Here is an 18,538-nt window from a genome sequence, read left to right on the forward strand (position 1 = left end):
ATATAAAATGCACCGACACGCTTTGTGTTCGGGACCGATTTGGTCCCATTGACTCCCATTATAACCACATACTGTTACCCTGACATACAACAGTGGTTTTCCCAGGAATACCTAATAAATCTAAGCCTCTACAACCACAATACAAAATGCACCTTATTTTTGGGAGAATAAAAGGCATAATTTGTAGGGTTTTGTTTTTTTTTATGACAAAAAGGGAAAAAAAAAAGTATTAAGGCTTTATCTTTATGGTCATTTTTGTATATGACATTTTGAAGACACTTTTAATAAGGGTATCGTTTTGGTACTTAAGCTCAAAGCTCAACATTTGTATCACTATATGCCCAACATTAAGTTTACATCAGTTGGTACATGAGTAAGATGCATCTCTGCTGGGAAAATACATAAAAATATAGACAACTGGAAAATAAAAAACTACATCTAAAGATTATTTCACCAAAGAAAATGAAAAAGGAGAATTTCATATAACACAATGTAATAATGATGATTTTAGGAGACGAGTATTGAGTACATATATTTCAACTGGTCAATAATGTAACTAATTATTATTATTATTATTATAGCTTTTTGGATGACTGACATTTACATTATCTTGACATTATTTTTGGTTTTCTTACTGTTATTACATTATGGGGCAGGTAAAAATACTTTTACCCTAATAGTGTAATAATTTCTTACATTATATGTATTAATACATAAAACAAGAAGCAAACAAGGCAAAAAGTTTTAACATTTTGGGTTCAGCATCTTTTTACATTATTGACGAGTTGTAACATTTTGGGTTTTATTATTTTTGCTACATTATTGACCAGTTAATACAATTACATTTTTTGGTCTTGTTACGTTTCGGGTCGTTACATATTGGGCTCTAACAAACAAACCTTGTGCCTTAGGCGGTAGCTTGATAACAAATGATCTGACATATGTTTCCATTTCTTTTATTATACATTTTAAATTCAAATGAAGTGTGACTCTGCTTTAATACAGTAGTTCCTGAGGCGTGGCTTGTGTCTTTGCATGTGGAAACCCACACTTATCTGCATTAAGTAACATCTGAAAGGGTCCATGCATGCTGTGCACCATTATAATAAACTGGGCGCATGCTGTGGACGCAGAATGCTTCAGCTGTCCCTTCATTGTAACCAGAGGGAAACAATATTTAGACATTATTGTTTACTGGTTGGAACAGAACAACTGGGACAGCGTGAGCTGTTGTTATGGACCTCCCAGTGTGCAAACAGCACATGGTTTTTATTTTTTATGTAATAGGCACAGTACAAGGTTCTTGTGTAAGAGTTCAGCAATGTCTTACAATATTTCCTCATAAAAAATACTTATTTTTGATCGCCATTAATACCAGGGTTGGGGTCATTTACAATTTTCAGTTACAATTACGTATTCAATTACCCATGTTCAATTAAAATTCACTTACAATTACAATGACCAGCATTTTTTCCAATTACAACTAAATTACAGTAAATCACAATTACTAAAAAAGATACCAAAAAAACACAAAATGACTTCAGAATCACACTACAATGGCAACAAAAAAAACAATTATACAAAAAATGCACAAAAACACAGCAGAAAGATACAAAAATACACATAATGACTCCAAAAAGCATACATTACAGAAAAATACACCAAATGAAAAAATATAAAAGAGTAAACAAAAAAAAAACAAACACATTTATCATGTGCATGTCCCACAGAATTAAACCAGGGAAACTGCACATGCTATTTTACTTTGCACCCACAAATCTACCCCTTTATATCACTACTGAGCTACACATCTTTCTACATCCAACCTTCAAACACATACTCATTTGGCCATAACTGACCACGCTACTTAAGCTCCTCCCACTATATGAATACGTACTTCCGACAGGCACTATACTAGTATTTTAATAATTGCCAACTACATAGTATGTGTAGAACTGTACATGGAACTGTAACATGGTTCCCCAGTTTTGCGTTAAATAACATTCTTATAGAATTTTCATGACAATTAAAATTTCAAAGTAAATTATCTAAACCCAATTACAATTTGAATTTAATTATGATTACGACAGCAACAGATGTTTTAAATTACAATTACGCCATAATTGCAATTAATTATCCATTACGTGATTACAATTATAATTGACCCCCAACCCTGATTAGTACCATAGCTTAAAAGAAGATTTGGTGCAGGTCTTTACGTATGAAACATCCTTCAGGGTATAGGTAGTTTGTTGCCATCCAACCAGGAAGTAGTCTGAGTCATGTGACTGACGTGCAGTGGTTTGTAACATATGACAGGGAGCAAAACGGCTCGCGGCCACACGGCTTGGTATTGATCGTCACCGTGCTAGCATGACATCCGTCATGTCTTCAGGGTCACAACAATGAACTCTGACACTGCTCGAGACGATCCATAATGTTTGAGGATGAAGAAGGAGAAGTCGATGAATGTTAATATCGAGGGTTGAGGCTCTGAATCATATACTGTACATCAATGAAATAACCTCAGAGCAAACCTTTTTATACATACTGTATAAAACCCTTCTTTAATGCTTTGTCCTTTGTCCGACCCAGTTTAATCTGTTCATTGCTGAATGTGTGTATTTTAATGTTAGACTATTAATGTTAAAAAGCTTCCAGTCATTATAACAACCTGTTGCCGTTTATACCTGTTTGCTACTTTAGTGAAAGACTCAAAGCTCTTCTTCTTCTTCTCTACACCTCCGTTCTTCCCCGTTACCTCCAGCTCTTAAATGGCATTAAATTCATAAATCTAAAAGTAGGGCCTGAATTTGTCATTAAAATGTCTTAAATCAACATTTCAAAAGTCTAACATTTTAACACATAAGTATGATTTTATGATTGTAATTAGTCTCACTATTCGAAATAAATGGTAATATATTTATTTATGTTTTTAAATATAAACAACGTGGAAAAATGTAAATTTATAGAAAATTGCCTGTCCAACAACATTTTTTTCTTAATGGCTTGTATGGTTTTTATTTTTTGTATTTTTGTTGTTGCTTTATAGATTTCTGGCTATTATTGTAGTCATCTTGTGTTTTTGGAGTGATTTTAATTATTTTAGTCGTTTTTTTTTTTGTGTGTTACTTTGGGGACCACCCGTTGCACGTTTGCAATAGACACTAGAAAAAATTGACCCTAACCCTATGTAATTGATGTGTGTTTTTTTTTTTTTAACCCCTCAATTGTGTTTACTGTAACGTTAGTTTTAAATTCAATTTCAAACGGCAATAAAAAGTCTTGAATTTAATTTGACTAAAGCTATAGGAACCCTGTAATAGAAACAGACCAAATTTAACAGCGGACCAGCTATTCCCTTTTGAATTTTTTTATTTCTTTCCTATGTTTTCAATTATGTTTTAATAGGGTATAGATGAATGTATAAATACGTAAAAAAAAAAAAATACAATGAAAACAAATATAAATATGAACATGTAATGTTTACATGTTCATATTTATATTTGTTTTCATCCTTCATATTTATAATATTTATTATTATTATTATTAATAATAATAATAATAATAATAATAATAATAATAATAATAATAATAATAAACTGTTTCTGGTTTGTTTGTTTTTTTACGCACCATCCACCAAGTAAAATCCCTCATATTGTCTAAAAACTCTACGTGGCAATAAAACTGATTCTGAATATAATTTTGTCTTTGCGTTTATTAGTTCCAAACCAACTAAATGTGCTGCAGTATGAGGAGGAGATAAAAACCCAAAAATGTAAAATAGGAACTAAATTATAATAATAATTCAAATAAAATGTATTTATAGAGCACAAAAAAAGTGCTGTACATAAAATAAAATGCATCATAAAATAATAAAAAAATCTACTCTCTTTGCTGGGTTGTAATCTCTAGGGCAGAGAAGGTGAAGCAGCAAAAAAAAAAAGTCAATTTTAATTGCTTCTACATTTTTTGTAAAGCTCTGTGGTTGTTCAATTATACACTAACAAAATACAGCCTTCACCATTAATATCACTGTAACTGCCTGCCTGGAGCCTTTAATCAGGGGTATGTGCCTAGTTTTCCAATATATCCATGCCAATAAACAACAGTTTTAAAACATATGTAGTTGCAAACATTAAGAATAAAATGACATATTGAGATAAATAATATATTTTTGTGTTATTTCAGACAAGGAGGAGGTTTGAGGAAAAACAGGATCATCTGCAGCCATGCTAATGAGAGTCTCGACTCAGCGTAGGGTGACACCACCAGGTGTCTCAACAGTCCCAGTGCAAATAATGTCTGAAATAACGCACGCACAACAAAGCTGCCAGAGTAAAAGATAATCAGGATTCATTAACTAACTGTCATATGTCATCGTTAAGAGGATTTGGGATTATTGTGGTGGAAAAAAACAAAATGCACATGAATTAACATGGGGTTGGAGTTGCTGAAGGGCAGGGTAAACACTATGTAACACTGTCACTTTGTGTTCTTAGATAATTACTGGGAATTAGAGAGGACATCTTTACAATGACGCATCAAGATGATCCATAAAAGGAGTTGGATATTAGCAGAAGAAAATAAGGCAACAGGACATTTTATTTACTTCACTGTAATACTTTGAGTTTTATACAGTTTTTTTCTTCAGCAATCAAAATAAGAACCTTTTCCAATCACCTTGAAAGGTGCTATTAAAAATTGAACGTCAGAAGCATGTCTGTATATGCTATGAGGCTGTATAATTACAGCCTCACAGTTTGGACTGATTGGTTCATTTATCGCTCTCTAAAAAAAAAAGCAAAAAATATGCTCTGTAATCGCTCGCAAGCATATTGACTTTAATATGTTAAGGTTTCATTTATTCAGAAAACTTTTTTCAGGAAAGTTACTTGGATGTCCTCCTGACATGAATAGACTGCCAAATGTCAGTCTTCCTCAGAGGCGTGTGGTGATTGCTTTGATGTGTCCTTATGGGTTCTTTTCAGTCCCAAATGTGGGAGAGTAAAAATGTCCCCTCATCCCCGTTGATGTTAAAGCTCTGCTTCCTGATCTCGGTAGAACTCGTAAGGAAACATCAAAGTCATCAGCAGATACCTCTGAGGAAGACTGACAGTTGGCAGTGGAAACATGTCAGGAGATCAAAGTATATTTCCTGAAAAAAGTTGTCTGATTAAATGAAACTCTAATATAGTATTAAAAAAAGAAGACAAAATGATCCTGCTGGAATTATCTATAGACTTTGATGATCAAACTGAAACTTTTATTGCTGTTGCCATTCTTCTTTTATATTTGATTTAGATTTTTTTTTAAACCGTAATATAAAACACAAGGATGTTTAGATGGCTAGACTGAGCTGAGGTCATGATGGAAAAGTTCCTGATGATCTCCAGCTACATGCTTAGCTTAGCTAGCTTCACAGCTAAACAAACTAAATGTCTGCTCTGACAACGATTTTTATCATTCATTTTCTTTCTTTCTTTCGTGTTTCTTCTGATGTTGTCGGTGCTAATGGAAGCTTTCTGCTGTTTTCTACAAACACTCCACTGCTCTTCAATCTCTTTGAGCTGAGTCACTTCCCTGCCATCATCCAAGTATATAGTTAAAGGTGGTCCTTTGAAAACTATGCTTGATCATTTAGAAAGGCTCGTCTGTGTATATAATAAACTAGAATCTGGTTTATTCTTGTCCAGTAGATGTGAATGTTAACATCAAACAATTGGTCCAATGAATGTCCTCCAGAAACTTCCTCTGACCTTCTGTCCAGGGAAAGTCATTTGGTTTAAACGTATTGTTTGATCTTAGAGCTAATGCCCCTCTAATTTAGTAGACGAGTAATACTATTTCTCAGTGTAGTTTATTCTCAAGTTAGTCACAAGTAAAATTTAGCAGCAGGCTTTGCTGTTCCTTCAAACAGAACAGCTCACATGCAGACGAGTATAAGAAGTGTGTCCAGAGATTTGGGAGTCGACATTTTATCTAATTGGGCTGGCCCGTACAATAGTTTGGTTGGTGCAAGAAGTTTCAACCAGTTATCAGTCACACCACAGGCAGCTGTGATTTCTGACATGAGAAGAAGAACACTAAATAACATTTAAATCTGATACGTGATATTGTTATCAGTGCATCTCTACGAATAATGCCATATTGTCTTTATAGATACACTAAAATGAAGACAGCCACCAACATCTACATCTTCAACCTGGCCCTGGCCGACGCCTTGGTCACAAGTACTCTACCATTCCAGAGTGTAAACTACCTGATGAGCACCTGGCCCTTTGGAGACACGCTTTGCAAGATGGTGATGTCAATCGACTACTACAACATGTTCACCTCCATCTTCACGCTCACCACCATGAGCATAGATCGCTACGTGGCCGTGTGCCACCCCGTCAAAGCGCTGGACTTCAGGACGCCACGCAACGCCAAGATTGTCAATGTCTGCAACTGGATCCTCTCTTCAGCCATCGGGTTGCCCGTCATGTTCATGGCCTCTGCTACCATCACAAGTAAGGACGTTTACTGTTTTAAGGAGAACCCATCATTTCACACAGAGAGAAAAAAAAACGTTCAAGCTAGATTTCTTTCAAACGATCAGATAGAAAAAGTCTTTCCATGGAAACGCCTCGGAGACTACCTCACTGTCATTGTGAAGTTCAGCAGAAGTGAGTGAAATCACACCGTTCACTGCACCTTTAAAAAGCAATTTAGCTCTCTGTCAGGATCCACATGAGGACCCAGCGTGAGCCACCTCTTACTACTTTGTTTTATCGCACAAACACACATTTTGTTTTATATGCTTGGCCACTGACTGATACGAATTTTAAAAAGAAAGAAAAAAGCTGTGTGCACGAAAAAAAGACCTCAGTGACAAGGTAACTGCAGCAATAACAAAGATTGAAATGGCAGGAATGGCTTTTGTAGACAAATGAATAATGAGAGTTTGAGTGACATTGTGAAGCTGGAGCCTGGAGGGCACCATCTGCTTGAACATCACTCAACCACTAAAAATGATTCTTTTCAGTGACAGGGATTTACACAGCAGTGTGTTGAATTTGTTTGAAAGAAAAAGCACACGTAGGAGCCGCACCGTAAAATTCCTGTAATTGTTGTTTTGAACATTTAAAGTTTACATCCTTTATCTCTTTGTTTTAATTATGTGCTCAAAATTAGTTGTTGTGTTGTCCAAGAGCAGTAGTAGAAGAGATTTTCAGTTATCTGATGTGTTTACGCACTGATGATGAATGAACATTTTAAGCTGTTTAACACTGTTTAACCTGCTAATTTTAATCATTCTTGTTTATCACATACAATTAGAATTTCTCGCTAAACACAACCCTAATGTGTGTATGGTAGCTTTTGTTGGAGCACGTCAGGTTTGTTGTCTTCAGTCTGTATTTAGTTTAGGAGAAGCAAACATTATAAGGAAGTGGATTTTTATGATGCAGCAGAAGTTACCACCATGGGCGTTTCTGGCTATAGGCTGCCTATGTAATTGCATAGGGCCCCTTGAGCCACGAGGGGGCACCAAAGCTGAATCTAAAAAAATAATGGAATTTACCTGTTTATATCAATAATGTGGTTCGAAATGAATTTAGGATATGACAATTATGTAATTTTTCTTTGGATATGTTTGTATTTGTCTCTGCCCAGCCCCCACCATTACTGACTGCAAGCTGATATTCCCCCATCCATCCTGGTACTGGGAAACACTGTTGAAGATCTGTGTGTTCATCTTTGCCTTCATCATGCCTGTGCTCATCATCACCATCTGCTACGGCCTCATGATCCTACGACTGAAGAGCGTGCGCATGCTGTCGGGCTCCCAGGTTCGGACACGTTTACTTATTTTGAGTTAAAGGCGAACAATTAGCTTTAACTTTATGTGTGACGGTATTTCTCTCTGGTGTATTTTCATTGAGTTTAAACCCAGTAATCAGATGATTTCATCATCCAGAAAAACAAAAGCTAATGTTTTTGTGGAAAAAAGCAAACAGTGAAGCAAATTTTTCAATTAGGGTTCGGTTAGCTTTAATTAACCCCTAAAAACTCATCAGCCACATTATGGACACAGTGACAATTCTGTTTCGATAACTGAACAACTGCTAGTTTTACTGAAATATTAAAACCGTGAGGAAGAATCATTAAACACAGAACGTGACATTAAACTGTCCTTAGCGCCAAAAGATGGTAGTCACATGAGGTTTATCATTTGAGATTGACGTGGAAGCTTTGTTTCAGATATTTGGAAGGATGTAAATTTGGGACATCATCAGTAGTGTTCCTTTGATTCAGGGGGTGTTTCAGCCTTTTAAACACTAGACACCCTCATCAAAGGTGGCCAACTACAGGGTGATCAAGAACATGAAAAACACTAGTTATTGTTCTGTTGTCAGATTTTTTGCTAATCGTTGTTTAGGTTTTTTCAGTTTGTTCACTTTAGGTTAGTGTTTCCTGATCATTTAATCTACTTTTGTTACATAATATGTAAAAACGCTCAGGAAAAGGACAGGAACCTGCGTAGAATCACCCGTATGGTCCTGGTGGTGGTCGCTGTCTTTATTGTCTGCTGGACCCCCATCCACATCTTTGTTATCATCACGGCTCTGGTCAACATTCCCAGCTCGACACTTCAAACCATCACATGGCATTTCTGCATCGCCTTGGGCTACACTAACAGGTAACAACCATGGATGAAATGTTGGTTAAAATGCTTGTTCTTGCAAAAATGTTCAATCTTGACATTTTTTTTCTTTATGCAGTTGTCTGAATCCTGTTCTCTATGGCTACCTGGATGAGAATTTCAAGCGTTGTTTCAGGGAGTTTTGCACACCGAGTCCTTCCGTGCTAGAGATTCAAAACTCATCCAGGACTGGAGTTACCAGCCGCAAACCCCCCCAGCGTGATCATATCAGTGCAAACACGGGGGAAAGATCTAATCAGCAGGTAAACCATCAACCTCCACGTGCGCACTAAACACAAAACTGTCTCTAAAATGTTTTCTCTCTATACAAGAGTCACTCCTGATTCAGTACCTATTAAATATTCTCACATCTGTCTTTTTAGATTCCTTTTCTTAGATTTCTATAATCTATATAACTTATAAATGATCAAACTGTACGGAGATTTACGGGTTACGGGACTCCACATCCCACAATGCAATGCTCTAAAATTTCAACAAATGGAGCGTTAAGGGTATAAAAAAAAATTCAACTTAAATTGAAAACAAAAACATTTTCACGAGACAAAAATTTGTCAGAATAAAAAATAAAAAATAGATTTTTTAATTTATGTTTTTAAATAAAACAACTGTATTTCTATACGTTTACTTTGTGAGTCGAGTTCAACTAAGATGCAGTAAAAGAATTAAAACTAATTCTGGAGACAATTGTCTTTAGGGTCGCCAGAAATTCTTGATATCAAAATGGGGTCACGATGCAAAAAAGGTTGCGAACCACTGAACTAAATACTGTTTCTTTCCCTTAGTTTCAAAATTAGATTCTTTAAAATGTGTTATCACTCGTTCCTTCCATCATTATGCTCTATAGTTGATCTTAAATAGTTTACTAAGCCAAATGTTGTAGTTGGACAAAGGGGGCACTATTTTTTGCTGGCATAAGTCTGCCGCTTGTCGTGAAGCTAACCAGCTAATTAGCAAGCTAACATTTTTCGTCACCTTTTTTCTCTTCTTTGGTATGAAGTAGTTTGTCTTCCCGTTCCAGGTATGACTAGCCTTGGAGGCGTCGTCGATGGACTCTCGCTGTTGCGGTGGTGTTGCCCACGATCTCGCCTCAGAAGTCACCCAGGTCACTACAGGGCTCTGACAAAACAAACAGAGGAACACATTCAGACCACACAAATAAACAACAGATCAAGTGTAAAGAGTCAGGGTTATAACCAGGGTTGCACAATACTATTTGGTGTAGGATTGTTGCTTGAAGGAGGAGCAGAATGGAAGGCTGGATGGATAACGTCACATTTTACTATCAGTTCAGCTGAAAATGAATAGAAACCGCACGACTAAACTTTTTTAAACGTTAAACAGAATATGAAGCTTTCTAATGAAACGAGTGAAAAATGTAGTTATGTAGACCAGGGGTTCTCAACTGGTCTCACCCTGGGAACCACATTTTGCCACGGTCATTAAATCACGACCCACTTTTTAAAATGTATTCATTATTTTTTTTTTATTATTTCATCGAACCAAATTTAGTTTTTCAAAAATAGCTGTTGAAAACACACGTGTAATCTTCAGGGTTCCCGCGGATCCTTAAAAAGTCTTAAAAGGCATTAAATTAATTCATCTAAAAATGAGGCCTTTATTGTCAATAAAATGTCTTAAAATCAGTGTTTCAGAAGTCTTACATTTTAACGCATAAGTATGAATTTATGATTGTAATTAGTCTCACAATTCAAAATAAATGGTAACATTTGTTTTTTTTTAAAAAAATTAAGATTTTTCTTAATGGCTTTTCTTAATAGTTTTGTATTTTTTGTTGTTTTATAGATTTCTGGCCATGTTTTTTGTCATCTTATGTGTTTTTGGAGTGATTTTGATTAACTTAGTCTGTTTTTTTGTGTATTTTACTGTCATTTTGTGTATTTATGTGTGTGTACTTTGGGGGGCCGCCAGTTGCACGTCTGCACTAGACACTGGAAAAAAGTGACCCTAGCCCTATGTAATTGATGTGGTGCTTTTTTTCCTCTAATTGTGTTTACTATGAAGATTCAAGTATCATTCAAAAGTCTTGAATTTGATTTGATTGAAGCTGTAGGAACCCTGATCTTTTCTAAAAACATAAATCTATATATTTTCCTGTGCAACATGCATTTCACAGCATGCCTGTCAATGGAAAAGTTTATTTCAAAATAAAAGACAGGTCCAACATGAAAGACATTAAGTATTTATTTAGTTTTGACCAGTTGTCCGCGACCCACCCAGTACAGGTCCCCGACCCGCCAGTTGAGAATCGCTGATGTAGACTATATATACAAAGATCTCCTTTAAAACACTGAAAACCAAATGAAATGACAGCTTGTTAATCACTTATGACATTTACTATTTAAAAGCGATGAGCGCTCTGTTATCCTACAGAATGTCGTCATCATCATCATCATTCTCCTTCTGCCCATCTTCATCTATGTCAGAGACGGTAAAGAATGCAGATGTCCACCAAAGCAAGAACTTAATGGAGATTGTTTGACATTTTAAAGACGTTCTAAACACAGTGACTCATACTGACTGCATTACAGCCTGAGGACTAATCGATTATTGATGAGAATTTTGGTCTCTATTAAGAGCCAGCTCTTTGGGTTCCCAAGTGGCTCCTCAAATTTGTTGTTGCTTGCAATAATTCTAACTAAATAATCTACTTAACAAGTTTTCTATTTAAAAAAATAAATAAATAAATTTAATAAAGCAAAGGCTACAATCTCACAAATTTACGAAATGTTCATTGATATGTATTTTCCCTTTTGAAAATAAATAAATGAATACATGCGAGTGAGTTCCGTAGCGTGGCTTGTTTAGGGAAAGGTCTGGGTTAGGATGCACTCAGTGATCTTCTAAAAGTGCTTTTCATGCGGTTCTGATAAGTAATGAAAGCAGCGACTCCTAAAACAAGTATTTTAGTTTGAAATAAGCTACAAAAAAATAATACCAGTGACATTCATTTTGTCTTCTTTTTGAACAGTATGTTAAGTGGAGGTTTTGTTTATTCAGACAAGGTTTTTCAGGAAATGTTTATCTCCTGACATGTTTAGACTGTCAACTGCCAGTTTTCGTCAAAGGAGTTCTGCTGATCGCCTTTGATGGTTTCTTTGATCTTTCACTTGACTTCCATGTAATAGTTCCAGCGAGATTCATTTTGACTTCTTTTTTTAACAGTATGTTAAGTGGAGGTTTCTTTTATTCAGACAAGGATTTATACGAAATGTTTATCTCCTGACATGTTTTGACTGTCAACTGCCAGTTTTTTTCAAAGGAGTTCTGCTGATCGCCTTTGATGGTTCCTTTGATGTTTCACTTGTCTCCTGGCATGTTTCAACTGTCAACAGTCGAAACATGTCATTGTAATTTTCTATATTCCCAAAATAGAAAACTTGACATATCTTTAATCTCAATATATCGCCCAGCCCTAGTCACAACATTTGCGCGTTTGTTATTTCCTGTAATGCATGCTCACCACTTATGTGCACCCTGCTTATAACCCATTTCTAACAATGTGTTTAAACCCTGTGATTTATTGTGGGGACTACAGCACAGACAGCTGTATTGTACTTCACAGGAGGAAACCCAAGCATTGGTAACAGCATGGCCTCATAAATGAAAGAGTGAATAAACTATGTAAGATTCAAAAAAGCTGAATTTGTTCAAAGAAACTTGTAGCTGGTGCATTGAAAGAGGTTCTGTTCCAATTTATAGCAGACTTGTCATTCACAAGACATCACATGACTCGAGGTATCGCTCGAACTCATTTCCTATAAACTTCTTCACAACTTCAGTCATTCCCAACACATTATTAACACATTTTACTGATGTGCTCAGCAACATGGCAGCTTTGTTTACTGCAGGATTACAGACTGTGCCCTTTTACTCATTTCCTATACAACCATCCTCCAATCATTACATTTTTACACAAAAGATTTTGTCTGTTAAAAGAACATTGCAAAAGTGAAATGCTCTCCTTTTGCCAACGTTGAATGTACAGAAGGGAAGTGTTCGCTGTTGACCAAAGGGGACTTCTTGTGTGTATTGCCCAGAACTAGCAGACGAGCATCAGCATGTTTGCACAGTGCACAGAGTGCTGTAACAGCAGACAATGCAAACACCAGGCTTTACAAGTGAAAGACTGATTGCAGCTTAAAGGCTATTTACAGCAGGAACGGGAATAAATGGAGTCATTTCTCCTATGCGGAACTTAACAAGCGAGCCAAGCAGGATCGTACGACGTCCATTGTAATGTTGATTTATGTAATTGCTCTTGCTTATGTGCTGTACATTATTCTGAAGAAGAAGAAAAAAAGCCTTTTATAGGAGCTTGATGTGATACGTGTGCCAGTATTTTTCTAAGGATCTCTAAAGGTAAACATGATTGTATTAACCTCATATTATCATAGTAGCTGTATAAACCTGTGCTCCTATTTATGAAGTGTATCAAAAAAAATTGTAGAAATGGAAAAAAAAAAAAACAACAACCTGTGTAAATCTGCTGTGATCAGTTCTGCTTCAAGAGAAGAAACGTCAACGTGGACTATATTTACTTTTGTTATGTGTAACAACATGTAGATACAATGTTTTTTTCAATGCACAAAACACAAATACGGTATTTTTTGGACTATAAGACGCACTTAAAATTCTTTAATTTTCTCCAAAATCAACAGTGCGCCTTATAATCAGGTGCGCCTTATGTATGAAATTAATATGTCAAAATGTTTTAGTACACCTTTGGTAAACTATAAAGCTGCACCACCTGATGGATTTTTGGCACTTCAGGGCTACCATAGTCAGACGCCTCGTGGAGTGATATGTACCTGTACTGTGCTTCAACATACTGAACAGTGAGTGTAATGTTCGATATTTTATGTGTTTAACCTGAACAATGTTGAGAATTATTGTTAATGAGTTGAATAAAGTTTGACTTATCTGACTATTTAGTTTCGCTTAATGAGCTTTAATAATAATAATAATAATAACAAACCGGTGCGCCTTATGTATGAAAAGAGACCCGGTCAGACCCATTCATTGATAGTGCGCCTTATAGTCCGAAAAATACGGTACTTAAAAAAATAAAGGTTCACGGAGCCAAATGTTGACATCTTTTATTTTGTAACTTAAATAGGAAGAGGTATGTACGAATGAAAGAAATGAGTTATTGGTTTTACAATTACAGCCTGATTTACTTAAGGTTTAAGTCTGTAAACCCAACAGCATTAGCAAACATTACATTAATCTATGAACCTTGCACAGTGCACATGAATATTGCGTCTGTGAAACAAGCAAAAATGACAAACAATCTGGTGAGTAATCAGAACAGATCATGTACAATATGGGGAGGGGGAGATTTAAATAAATCGATTTAATGTGTTATTATTTAAAATAATAATTCAATGTGATTTACCCAAATTTAACTGAGTAAAAGGGTATTTTTGTGCATTTATTTAGCACGTTTGACTGTTAGCTTTACGCACGGCGGCTACACGCGTGAAACAGAGAAGGTCATGACCGGTTGAAGAAAAAAGTTAAACGTAGTGAACATTTCTTTCCTGCTTGATTATCGTTTCGGAAACGAATGAATAAAAAAAGTGATTGATGAATAAGTGAGAGCTCCGTCCTCAAACGTGCTCTTACTTTGAAAATCACAATTGTGGTCGCACCATATGAAAAAATGCTTTTTGTCTTCTCGTATTTAATTTCTTGTTTTTAGAAGCAGAAAATGAAAATCAACCAGCCTTTAAAGTTCTTTTATCCCTTATCGACCCTTGTAAAGAAAAAATGCCTTAAATTTCAATCTTATTTTTTCAAATTGTATAATAAAAGTCAAATATCCACTCATTTTTGTTTTTTTATTTTCTTTTTTTGAACAGACAACCCAATGACCAAAACACTACTTTTAAGCCTTTTATATTCTGCTTTGGTTATGTTGGTAAATCAACTGGAGCTCACAGCACGTGCAAATATATTTGCGTGCACACCCAATTTACCACTCTTCATTTTTTTTAATTTTAGCAAATCAGGCCAAAAAGCAAACTTTAACTTGGATTCTGTTGGTTTTTCCATTAGTTTACCATCAGTTGTAAATACTTGGACCATTAATGAAGATGTCTCTACATCAAAATCATGATGTGGATATTTATTGTGTGCTTATTCCTATAGTTCTACACATTTTCTTACATTTTGTATACATTTACTCTGCGTGAACTCAAACTGATGGTCAGAGACTAAGCTAGAACTGGTCTAAGAAACACCATCCATGATGTGTACAGGCCGCCGCCTTTAACTTCTCTGTAATTCCCCAGTTTATACGACGTATCTGTAAAACTAAACGCTGCGTACAAGAGTGTTGCGTAATCAGTGCATTGTCTGTGAAGTGAAATTTTATTATGGATTATGCAGAATAGCTTTTCTCCGTATCCAAATAAAGTGTCCTCTGCATCAAGTTTCACGTCTTCCTCTTTCTATCTGCAACTTTGTACATTATGCATGTGTTGTTGGAAATCACAGTAAAAAAAAGCAACACTGGTCGGCCTAAATACTCAAAGATGTCATGGCAAACAAGTGGAGGTTGACACGGGTTAGTGGAGACATTGTGAGACAGTAATTTAAGCCTGACATTAAGAGTCACGTAAATGTAGTCAATTTAATTCTGACCCTAATGGCAGCTTTGTCTGTGTCACTCCACGGCCTCGCAATCGCTCATCTATTCATTTCTTTGCACAACCACATTATTTTCACTCTGCTCACTTGACCTGTAGGGTCACTTGGGAATTAACGCGGAAGCGAAAGTGGAGAGTGGGTATTTAAATGGATTCAAACGTAGCTATCTTGGTTTTCGATTGAGCTTACAATTGCCTAAAGTGCAGTGAATAATGTGCGGATTCTGTCATTGCTAAAGTGAAGTCACACACACACACACACACACACACACAGCATGTCAAAGTTGTCAGGGAACGTGTCACTTCCTGACACTGAAAAGATGCTTAGAAAATAAGGCATGGACTATTTCTGCGGGAAGTCAATCCATTATTGACTTCGGAAGAATAAAACAGCACTTGGCAGTATGTAAAGAGTTATTTCCACAGATCTGATTTCATACACTACATTTAACGTTCAAACTAAAGACAAAACACACTAGATCAAGGTTGGGTGACTCAATTAAAAATAATTAAGATCATTCAAAAAAACTGGGAGCACATCATAGTTTTAGATAATAATGTAACCACATTAAAGGAGACATGTCATGCATTTAAATCCTTCCTTTTTTACATATAAATCATTTCAATCATTAATAAAAAATGTCAGAGTGACCGCCCTCTATGGGTTGAACACCGGCTATTACAATTTAATTTTGCTATTAGCCGAGATTAGATCAGTGCCGTCTTTTTGGATCAGTGACATCACTAACCGGCACTGTTGGCCCCGCCCCTCCTATAAAACAGCCTTCAGTGAGAATTGCCGTGACTGGGCGTGTCTTAACCACTCTAGGAGAAACGCCCATAATCAAGGCATTGTTTGAATTTCCTCTGAGTGGCATGTCAGCAAAAACCTGGGGGTGTACTTAGACTTTAAATAAAAAATTAAAAAATAAATTCCTTAAAAACGTTCAACCTTTTGTTCAACAGGCTGCCACACAAACCAAATTAAGGTAAAACAGCAAAGTTTGACCCAGACTACAACACAGAGACTTGAACAATATTAAATTAAACATTATGAAAATTATAATGATGAATGGTGCAAAAAATATTAACATCTAACATTATGCTTGTTTGACAGCAGCTGGATCTGCTTTCCATGTATTGAGTTTACATGTTCTCAGTTTTGGTCCAGTGGAGTTTCTAAATGACCAAAGTCATAATGAACGACTCAGTGATGCTTGTCTGACAGGAAAAACATTAAAAAAAAAAAAAAACATGGTCGAGAATGGATTTTGGAATTCACTAAATATTTGAATAATTGCTGATATAGCTTTAATTTGTATGCAGTACATCAGTGGTTTCCAAACTTTTCACAGCACCATTCACTTTTGTTTCTCGTCTTTCCTCGTGTTGGCCTGTAGGCTAGCTTTGGCTTTGAGAGGGGAGGAGCTTGCATATGCGTGGATTAAACAACTCAAAGTTAGTATTAATAACATGTGTGTGCCAAGTGTTATTATTTGTACTCGGGATCGACCGATATGGGTTTTTTAGGACCAATGCCAATACCGATTTTTTTCCCATCAGCCTTAGCCGATGACCGATACGGACTGCCCATTTTCTTGAGCCAATATTTGGAGCCGATACTACTTTTGCTCCCTCAATTTACATCATAAAAATTACACAAAGATGACAACAAATGGTACAGGTCTCAATTTAAAAAAAAGAACATTTATTGAAATTAACAAAGGTGAGCTAGAATGACACCAAGAAAAAAATATTTAACAAATAATAAAAACAGGTGATGTAGAAGTAAAAATATAAAAAATAGAATGAGACATCTCATGAAATATTATGAAAGAACTGTTCGTCCTTGTCCTGAAAATAGTTTCGACAAATAAGTTGGCCTGACTGAACAGATATTTTATTAACAGGATTATTGAGTATAAATATATAATTATAGTATTAAACACAAAAAGAAACCATGAATAATAGTCCATTCCAACACAACCCCAGAACATAAATTGTGTTTTTTCAATTTTATTACAAATTTTATATTTTGATAGCGCCTTGACAGGACTTTTATTGTAATTTGCACTACATAAATAAAGTTGAATTGAACAACACCACTTCATACAAAATACATTTATTTTCAGCAAGAAAAAAACGGTGATTTTGTGGTTCATGGTTACTCTTTAAATAATAGTTTCGTAGATATAGTGAAGAAATATGATATATTTGGTGCAAATTCACCCAAATCTTTCATAAATCCACAAGGGCAATACACACTATAGGACTCTGTGCTCAGAAAGGTGGAAATCCAATTTAGCTCCCCTCAAGACTTCATGCACAGACAACTTGGCCAGAGCTATTACCCACTTGGTCTCTCAGCTCCTAACTAACAGGAGCAATGCATTCCGCTGATGTGCAGTTTCAGCAACACTTCAAAAAACACTGTTAAAAAACTTTCAACCACATCTGTCTTGTTGGCAACTTCCAAAGATGCTCACAGACCAATGCGCTGCTTGATTAGCCTGGAGCAATCGTCGTGGTAACAAGTCCACATGGAGTAGTTTTCTTTCACATTTTGTCCTCACTGAGTTACATTACACCATGCTTAGGAAGTGCTTTGCTATGAAGGTAGATATGTTGCAAAATGTGTGAGCTTGTAAAATGTGATGCGAGCACACACGTGAAATAAATTCCATGTCACAACTGATTTGAAAAAATGTTATTATTTGCATGTTTTTTAATTACTTGCGTCAAATATCGTTTACAACCACAACTCTGGTTACAACTTCTCGAATTTGCCACTACAGATGCACAAACTGCTTTTCTCGCGTGAATCTGCGCTGCTTGAGCTCACAAAGAGTTATATGACCGAAACAAAGTCATTGTTCTGCACTGTAATGCTGTGTTCACACCGGGTGTGTCACAAAATGTCCATATGTCCAGATTACATACAAAGTCAATGGACAGATGCGAAATCCTTCCAGTGCGGCGATGCGGTGCAATCCGCACACAGTGCATTGGCAGTGCGAGTAACCGGCTTTTTTCACTGGTGGTTTATGTTTATGAGAGGAGAAAAATGAGCGCAGGCTCCTCGCTTCAGCAGGCAGTGAAACTCACCAAGTTGGATGTGTCGCTGGTGGGTGAGGCTTTGCTTCAAACATGCTTATGAAGC

General features: G+C 36.0%; 1 protein-coding gene across 1 annotated transcript in view; it reads left to right on the forward strand.

Annotated features, from left to right (window-relative positions):
• The window catches only part of oprm1 (opioid receptor, mu 1), a 40,172-nt gene extending 29,803 nt beyond the window's left edge, over positions 1-10,369 (forward strand). The window contains exons 2-6 of the mRNA XM_028469286.1: positions 6,163-6,512; positions 7,657-7,832; positions 8,505-8,683; positions 8,766-8,949; positions 9,726-10,369. Of these exons, the coding sequence (XP_028325087.1) occupies positions 6,163-6,512; positions 7,657-7,832; positions 8,505-8,683; positions 8,766-8,949; positions 9,726-9,731 (895 nt within the window). The 3' untranslated portion in view covers positions 9,732-10,369. The remainder of the gene's footprint in view (positions 1-6,162; positions 6,513-7,656; positions 7,833-8,504; positions 8,684-8,765; positions 8,950-9,725) is intronic.
• Positions 10,370-18,538: the final 8,169 nt, after the last annotated feature.

This window comes from Gouania willdenowi, chromosome 15 (assembly GCF_900634775.1).
Source record: "Gouania willdenowi chromosome 15, fGouWil2.1, whole genome shotgun sequence".
Lineage (NCBI taxonomy): Eukaryota > Metazoa > Chordata > Actinopteri > Blenniiformes > Gobiesocidae > Gouania > Gouania willdenowi.